The sequence below is a fragment of the Colletes gigas genome, unplaced genomic scaffold (assembly GCF_013123115.1).
Source record: "Colletes gigas isolate AHSC1104 unplaced genomic scaffold, ASM1312311v1 Colletes_gigas_Sc00004, whole genome shotgun sequence".
Lineage (NCBI taxonomy): Eukaryota > Metazoa > Arthropoda > Insecta > Hymenoptera > Colletidae > Colletes > Colletes gigas.
This window is the reverse complement of record NW_025106633.1, coordinates 5,073,561-5,083,143: the sequence shown is the minus strand read 5'-3', so window position 1 is coordinate 5,083,143 and position 9,583 is coordinate 5,073,561. Positions and strand designations below refer to the sequence as shown.

General features: G+C 40.7%; 1 protein-coding gene across 1 annotated transcript; it reads right to left on the bottom strand.

Annotated features, from left to right (window-relative positions):
• Positions 1-4,390: 4,390 nt before the first annotated feature.
• Positions 4,391-8,942, bottom strand: LOC122394883 (protein TRC8 homolog). Its single transcript, XM_043392069.1, has 4 exons — positions 8,345-8,942; positions 7,830-8,223; positions 7,045-7,412; positions 4,391-6,687 (listed from the first exon to the last, which is right to left on the bottom strand). Exons 2-4 carry the CDS (start codon positions 8,119-8,121, stop codon positions 5,344-5,346), a joined length of 2,004 nt encoding a protein of 667 aa, XP_043248004.1. The 5' UTR covers positions 8,122-8,223; positions 8,345-8,942; the 3' UTR covers positions 4,391-5,343.
• Positions 8,943-9,583: the final 641 nt, after the last annotated feature.

Sequence of the window (9,583 nt, the reverse complement as noted above, 5' to 3'; positions counted from 1 at the left end):
CTCGTTCGAACAAAAAAGTTCCACGACTCGAGCGCGGATCGGCCACGCATCGCGGAAGCTATTTACGGTGCATTCGGTGCGTGAAACGCGTCCGACACGTGCACGTGAAACGATGCAATCGGCCCCGACCGACGATCGTTACGCTACGTTTCCGTCGTTGCACTTTTCGCCAGTCGTCGGTACCGTTTCGCGCCGCGAGAGTCTCTTGCAGGCCCGATGTTATTCTAATTTCCGACGCTCGGCGTCTGGGAAACGGCGAATGCGGCTCTCGGGGCACGATGGTTGCTCGAGAGACGATTCCGAGAACTTTGCTAATGACTCCCGTCATGCAACCGCCGTGTCACGACACGCGAGGTGAGAACGCCGACCACTTTTGGCAGCTAACTCCTACGCCCACCGAAGCTCCACTTTTTACCATTCTGGGAAAAAATATCGTCCCAGTGATCGGTTCAAAGTCGAATTCTGGATCGAAATGAGCGAAAATGCGATCTAAACATATCCTAAAAAGTCAGAGATCAATTAAGAGACTATACATTCAGTGTCAGAAACGTACCTTTGTTTAAATTCAAATTCTAGACCGAAAAGAGTGAAGACAGAAATTAACAATATCTTAACAAATCAGTTGTCAACAATTTAGTGTTTGAAATGTACCTTTGCTCGGTTTAAAATCAAATTCCAGATCGAAATAAGCAAAAATGCGATCTAAACATATCCTAAACAGTCAGAGATCAATTGAGACACTAAACATTCAGTGTCAGAAATGTACCTTTGTTTAAAATCGAATTCTAGATCGAAAAGAGCGAAGACACAAATTAACAATATCTTAACAAATCAGTTGTCAAGAATTAGTCAACAATTTAGTGCCTGAAATATACCTTTGTTCGGTCTAAAATCGAATTTTAGATCGAAATGAGCAAAAATGTGAACTAACAATATCCTAAAAAGTCAGAGATCAATCAAGACACTACTATTTAGTATATGAATCAATTTAGTGTCCTGTGAAAAAGAATATAGACTGTTGTTACGCAACTTAGCCAGAACTTTCCACGAGAAGCGATTAAAAGCAATTGAGCGCGCCCGGAACGAGCGAAATTGCAGACGAAATGCAGGCGTAAAATAATGAATTATCGTTTCCAGATGGAGACGGGCTCTTTCTGCGTGGGTCAGAAACGATCCGAGCAGAAGTTTCTAATTAGCTCGCTGAAGATCCGCCGACCGATTACAGGCTGCGAGTTCGTCGCGACGCGGAAGAAACATGGAGTCGCGATCGTTCAGCGGCTCGGGAAACGGAGATTTTATTAACCCATTAGCCGACGCGAAAATGCAACGTTCAAGTTTCAACTATCGTTTCCGCAAAAACGATCGATGGATTTCTTGCTATTAGTCAAAATAGTGATCTTTATAAAGAAACGATTACAACGCGTTGTTGCGATGATTTTGTATAAAATTTCTGAAGAACGAGTTCGGAAAATTGGTCAAGTAAACTCGTAAAAGATCTTTGTGGGAATATGTAGGTACAGCAATCAGCCCTGTTTTCGAAAGTCTCGCAAGAAAGAATGATCGATCCATATAATCAGGATAATAATGACGGTCGTAAGAACCTTGCAAGGAGGAGAGCATTCAAACATTGCAACATGTACTCTCAATGGCGGCAATGCCTTGTTATTACTCGCGCGATCCACGTTTTTTCTTCAAAACCGCGTAAGAAATCGAAAACGCAGATTCTGACGAGCCGCAACGAACGAGCCTCTATTTTAAGAATACGATCGATCTTTTATTTCCAATACACCGTTATGGAGTTGTTAGCCAGCCTTGTTTATAGCCCGCTTTTAGCGACACTTACCTTTGGAGTACAATTTTATAACATTCTACGTAATCTTCAAAGCGTGTATTATTAACGCGTTAAGAAAAGACACGCGACAGGAAAAAGACAACTCGATACGTGTGTTATAAACGTACACGTTCGCTGCGGTTCGCGCTTTAACGCGTATCGCGTGCAGTAACAATTTTTACGAGTCGCAAAAATGTACGTTTACGCCAAGTGTTGCAATTCCACTTAGCTTGCGCAGTGGTTAAAAAAAAATTGTTAAATAAAATGAAAATACTCAGCCAGTTGTACGTTAAAGTGTATAACAATTTTAAAAAATAGATGCTATATAGATTAACAGCGTTTCGAACATAATCTCTGTGTTAAAGATGCACCGGTGCCCGTGCAAACAGATAACGCGTCAAAGGGATATGTTGAAACAATAGCTGATTAGCGCGCGTACGCTAACTCTTACGTCACATAATTGAGATTTTGCGTCGCAATTACGACACTGATCTATTTTTCTCAAAATTGAACGTCTGAGGCTGAAATTTAAGCTACGCTTATTTCAGACGCAGACCTGTGACCCTACCAAATTTCATTAAAATCGGTGAGGTTCGTTTCTGACACCGTGCAGGTGTGGGTCGGATGCGACCCGGGGCCCAGACTGTTAGCCCCGTCGAGTGCTCCACTTTCACGTGCAAGTAAACAGTATCGTTTGAATGGATCACCGTTGCCGGAGCCACGACTTCCGCGCAGCGGGAACGCAACGTGTTGTTCGCAATCCTACCCGGTTTGTTGCGCGCGACGCTGGGAATTGTGGGAACCCCGGGTAAAAGTAAAAGTAAAGGAACAACGAGCCTCGCGTGTTTCGCAAGTCGGGAATTCGTACGGTGTTTTGTCCGCGTTTCTGCATTATTCTGTCTCACCAAAAAAAAAAAAATTTCATCTCATTAACGATTACATTTATAATACTTTACATTCTGTAAAAAATTACATGAACAGTCGTAATAAAATCCCTTGACAAGTAATGAATAATAGGCAGGCTTCCAAAAGGAATCGTGCATAAAAATTTGGCACGCACTTTCGATTGCAGTATTAACGATACATATGCGATGCTTTACAGATTTCATAATTTTTATCGATTCTAAAATCAGAATCTTCACGGTTATGGGGGAGGGGGGGTTTGTATTGCGAGTTTGAGATGTTTGCTAGCGATGGAATATGAGCTTACCTGTTGCTCGTCGAGGTTCGATCTGTCGCGTCGTGAACCGTGTTGGAGAACGGTCAACACCCTCGCTCGTCGGCGGTGCGCGCTAGACTGGGATCGTGCAGCGCACTTTCGGAGATCAACCGGCAGCAACTGTAACGCGAAAGAGTGCCGTGATGACGTGGGTGGGGAGGGGGGCTTAGGGGAAAGTACCTGCCAACAACTACTCGCCTGTGCCGTTATCGAAAATGGGAAGCAAACGAAAATTCTCTATCGTGTTTACATCCTGCTTTCTCCTCGAGCGTTTATCGCCGGCGTAATTCTCCGCGTTCTTTCCATTTTTCGAAAACGTGTTTCGCGACTGACCGGCGACCACATTGCTAATGCGAATTTACTCCTGTCTAGGTTGCTGGAATAATACAAACTCCCAACGAGAGAAATGGAATAATATTAAATTTTTCCTAAACAGAGGGCATACGAAGGTCAATATTTTTTAATACATCTGGTCATTCCCTGCGCGTTAGTTTGGAAGATATATTAATTGTGATATTGTGGACGTCATAGAGAGTACGACTGCGAATAATTACCCTTAAACAGTTAATTTTGATTGCTATAAAAATATCGACTGTTAGAAAACAACTCTGGCTTGAATGAGTCTAACATGCACGTATTGCAACGCGACACTTTGAGAATCAGGTGCACGGACGCGTGTCTTGTGTTTGAAATTTTGAAGATCGACCCTGCCGATATCGACGGCGAATGAAACGCGATTAAAATCGAACACGTGGCCGGCAACTGCGTACGATAACGCGTCCCTCACCCAGTTACATCACCCACGTTGGAATTGCTCTAATTACGCAAAGGTGCATTATACATTCCGCGAGGCAACGTGCCAGACACTTTTCTCGCGGAAGATTCGATCGAGCGCAAGTGTGATCGATGCAGAACGACGCTTTAAAAATATAATATTTATTGGACATACTCTTAATCTTACAAGCAAAACTTTTAGACGATTAGCATTAGAACGGTTTTAAGTAAATATCCTGTATCCGACGCAATAAATTAGAAAACTTATATTACTTTCGCTGTTAACCAACTTATCATCACAAAAGGCTTGTAAAATTAACGCGAAACAACGAAACGAGTACGAGTCCAAAAATAATCATTCGTACGGGAAAATTTTCAGAAAAATTAACCTAGCAAGTAATCGATAAAACACGGATATCGACGCTTCTGCCTTGCGCGAAGCAAATGGAATGACGTCGAAGTATAATTTTACGTAAATAATTCTTTCAAAATACGAGTCTGTAGAAATTGCAAACATGTATATTGCACTCGTTAACGGTACAGGAGAATAAATTCAGTCGATAATATCGTTCCTAATAATTCCTGTTTATACGTTGACGGCGGAACATCCTCGATCAAATCTGATAACAATTGCACATTTTCTAAAAAGTGTGATTCGATAGAAACAAAGTTTGATTTTGAATTTCTATGACGAAGCTATTTATATAGTCATTGCATATAATTTTTATGCACCCCGTACTTTCACCCGATATCTCGTGCCCGCCATTCGTCAACAAATGATTCTCCATTATCGTGTATCGTTTCCGCCTAGCTCAACGATCTATCACGAAACTTTTTTTTTCTAAAAAAAAAGCCATAAATAAAAAACTAATCGATACCGGATCAAAACGATCGACGACGATACATAGATATTACCGTAAAATGGAAACACATCTCATTCGATGCAGTCTTTCGAAGGCTTAAATTAAACTATTCACACGGTTTGAGAGAAACACGGTAATTCGGCTAATTCGTGTTCAGGGACGTTTATTCTAATGGAAAGAGTGATAAAAGCTTTCAGACGCGAATCGATAAACGCAGTAAGGTCGACAGCCGTTCGTTTTAAAAATGGAAGTGTTTGCAAGATGGAAGCTTAGATACCGCGATACATTGTCCGCAACAACCAAAGACTTTAGGTTTTGCGTAAAGAAAGTTTGGTAAGCAAACTATGCAAGCGGTAACGATACGAGCCGCGTGACTTATATCGTTCGAAGCATTTTTTACGGCGATTAAAATTTCTTCTTCCGACGGACCGCGAACCGATCAAGGAGGCGTCGACGCTCGACCATTCTTAAAAGTACATCGTGTTCCGGAATATCGAAATTTGAGCGGGAAAAAAAGAAAAAAAAAAAAAAGAAAAAAAAATATTGAAATCTTTGACGATAAGATTTTCGAAGATCGATGCTTCTCGATCTAAATGTTACGATTCGCAATAGTTCTATCCGTATCCGGAAGTATCACAATACAGCTATGCAGTTTTTCACCTGTCCTCGTTTACTGTTTGGGGAACGTTATCTTCGCTGTTGCTTCGCGTCGGTTGTTCAGCGACGATAACTTCGCTGCTTCCCTTGTTGTTCTGCACGTTCTCGACTTTGTACAACACTTTGTGGCAAAGCGGGCAACGGTCTTGCACGTACAACCATTTCCGCAGACAAATACCGTGGAAGAAGTGTTTGCAGAGGGTGATCTTCGCGCTCTGCATCTCCTGGTAGCAAATGGCACACACGTCGTCCAACGACTGAAGCTGTTCCGCCTTTGCATCGGGCAGGGAATTGATTTTGTTCACGGCCATTCGACGCTTCATGAACACGCTCCATCCGGTCTTCGCCTCGCACCAAATGTTCAGATAAGCGTGAAGGCACATCATAACGGCGCGTATCGCACCGCTGGACTCGAACACCAGTACCCAAAACCCGTTGATCAAGAGGATGATACCGAAAGCGAACTCGACGGTGTTGCCGAACGAGCGTATAATGTAGACGCAGTCGTCGAGCTGTTCCCAGAACACGCTGCAGTACGCGTCGATCAGGAACAGAGAGTATATCGCGAGCGAGACCACCACCTTTACTATCACCTCGATGTTGAACACTGACACCGTCAGAAGCCACGTACTCACGGTGAAGTGCGACCACAGATACACGAGCAACGTAACCGGGAACAGTATCAGAAGCGCGCAGACCGCCAGCGCGCGAATGTGCCGATGAAGGGCCGGATTGTGAGAGGCGCTCAGAGACATTAACAGAGGGTTCACGATGTTGTGCACGAAGTGCAGAACCGCGGTGAACAGTAGACAGAAGTTACAGCAGAGCCGCACCAAACGTTTCTCCCCGTCCAAGCTGGTCAGTCCGGTTTGGAGAGCCAGAATGTAAAACAAAATCGCCGACAACGTGCCGATGCTCTTCTCGTCCCAGTCTTCGGTGAGCATCACCCATTGGAAGAAGCAGCCGATGTAATGGCAAATGAACGAAATTATACTTGTCATACCCAGCACCGCCGTCAAGGTCTCGCAGCCGCTTATCAGCAGCGTCTTCGTCATTCCGAAGTACGTGAACGTTTCATCGCCGTAATGATTCAGAAGAATCTCGATGACTTGGCATCCGACGCGTAACAGCCAAAACGTGCGCAACACGCACGGGACGTTCAATCGTATCCATTCGGTTTCCGCGAGCGCGGACAAACCGTAATGATTTATGAAGTTGCTCGTGTGTTGGTAGCCCATGTAGATTGTCTTCAGCATGGTAATGCCGTGGTACCAGAAAACGAAGTTACATACTGCCATTGGAAGAAGTGCCGCGAAGACCGGGGTGTGCTGAAGGAATTGTGTCTGAAAAGATAGTTTACGTTTCGCTTGAGTAAAGGTAGATGAGAGTGTAGTATACAGAGCGTCTCGCTTAAACGGAATATCTAAATTTAGTTCCGCTGCCATTCAAAATAAGAGCGAATGGAAATTATGGAAATTAAGTCATAAAAAAATCACTTCTGCGCGCAATAAATAAACGACTCTTGATTTCGATAACACCGGAAATTTAAATTTTCGATTTAAGCGGAACTGTCGTATTTAAAGTTTAGACAAACGATTAAGATGTTCTGTACACACGGACGTGCTCGATTTTATTACGCTTAACTTTTCCCAAGATGCAAAATTTTATTGATTAAAATTAATATATTAAAATAAACTTACCGGTAGCGGATAAATGGCCAAAATAGACGGTGCCATGAAACTCAGTACAAGAAGTTTTTGCAGAATCGGATGTTTTGGGGCAAGATGAGTGTAACAAAAAATGCTAGCTAATATGCATTGCAATATGTAATTTTCAATTAACACATACCCAGGTCCTTCGTTTAGGATGTATTTTATATTGAAACACAAAATATCATTGAGTATATGAGTCGTGGATCCATGTGCATCCACATATGCTGTAATAGCTTTTATTGTACTAACATTTGACCAATGGGATAGCACTATTACTCCCATGGATATTAAATGTAGGTACACGACTATGAGATGTTTTGCCCATAACATAAATGTACATATTGCAGCAATAAATCCTGTAAAGCAAACAATTCATTTGTCAAGTAGCAGTATTTGTTATATTATGTTTTCTTTTTAATTTTATAATTGTAAGTAGAAATGCACACTAGTTTTGTATAATTTGATTGACGTTTCATGAATACTGTATCAGCTACGTAACACAAAGTTTGCCCCTCTTTACAAATACAGTGACCCATAGAAATTAACCCCACTATTTTAAACACAACACTACCTTTCTACCATCGATTGTCTGTATTTTTTGTTCAAAGTTATTTAACGTAAATACTACCTAATTGTACTTCATTATCAAACTTTACTATTAGATTACTATAAAATTACGAAAATCCTTAAAAAATTTATGACAAAAAAATAGCTCAAAAATATATATCAACTACAATCGATTACATAGATTAATTACGAAATAAATGTCTTACCTAAACAACAGCATACAAATTTCAGTACAATCATAAAATACATCTTATAGGCAAGGTGCCCAAAGTCAAATGATTCCATGACAAACAAATTGGATGTTACAGATGCCATTGTATCCACAGTTGATGCTACATTTTTTGACATTTTAAAACCATTCTCTGTGCTATCCAGGACTACATTCTGAGTAGGTAGTCCAAATCCAATTCTAAGTAATTCATCTATGACGAATAGATGAGGAACTCTAATGATAACATTAATAAAACCTAAAAATCTCTTGGGTGTAGAATTATCCATTGTCTTTCAAAGTTTTATCTTTCGTCCAATAGATTCTGAACTGGATGTTTACTCGTACAGAGTATAAGAATAATATTCCAAAGCTGCTCGACTTAATTTGCTCTGTTTAACATCAAAACGAAAAGCATTAAAAATATACAATTTAGAAGATCCTGTATGATCGCAATTCACCTATCTATTTACATTCTAAGAACAAATAATGCTACATCACGTGCAAGCTTACCTTAAGAATGTACAAAATTTCTGTTTATCACATTCTCAGATCGCTGTTATTTTAGACGTGTTACCGGGGTAATTCTTTTTAGCGAAAGGGTGACGAAATCAGAAAGTTCGTGTAATCGTTTATTACGATCGGCAAACGAGAAAAATCATGAAAAATTGATCGTCGTAACGAAGAACGCAGTGAAATTTCAAAACTTTGACGGATCAACGTGTCGAAGTCGGACGAACGTAAAACGCAGGTTTAACGGTAGAGAACGGTCGGTTATTCTTTTCCCAATTGCAGGCGTCTTGAAGCGCATCACAACGTTTCATAATGTTACGAAAAAGAATCTGTCATTGTGCGAGAATATCGCAACAGGTAGTACTCGCGATAGTTTTTGGTCTTGAAACTTCTGTCAATTGTGTTCTCGCTTTCTTCGTTGGGAATCAAACAGCGTTCCAGAATGTTTGTTGTTCAAGCACAATAACCGGAAACTGAAAACACGTACACGAAACAGCGACTGGATGCGAACTAAAGTGTGTTTTTGCGATACGTGTAATTTTCCCCGACGTAAAACACGGCCGCATATTCTTTGGAGGTTACGGAGGACGTGCACGAAGAATTTAAACGATTTGAGCAGATGGCGCTACGTGATTTTTATTCTACGTGTTCGTTATACGGCGATTTAACGTAATTTAAAATCGAAGTAATTATTAAAAATCGTAATTTCAATCTCGTATCTGCGACGGTACTTGAAATTAAACGAAATATCGGTTCATTTGTAGCAAGGTTTCCATCAACGAAATCGTCTCATTAATTTTCTATATCCAATACTGATGAAAAAATAATGATTAAGAGATTCCTATTCATACCTACTTTAAATTTGCATCGTTTAACTTTATTGCGTTGTTTCCTTAACGCGTTGACTGTCACGCCAATGTTTTCAAATTGTAATATGACAAATAGAAGTGTTCAATGGCTTAGTGTCATATTTCTTCCTCTGCAGTAGCTTAATGTCGGCGATGTTATTAAACAAAAGTTTATTCTTGTGTTTTAAGTGTTATAGGAACACGTAAGTTTAAATCGTCGATCACCAGTGATCACCATGGCAGTCGTATTAAAAATGTGGCAAAAAAATAATTAGTATGAATTTGATTCAAAGAACTTTCGACAAACAAAATTTAGAAATATTTCCGAGAATAATGCGAAACAAGACAAAAAACATGCAAATATACAAATGTCAATGGTAGAACCGGTTGA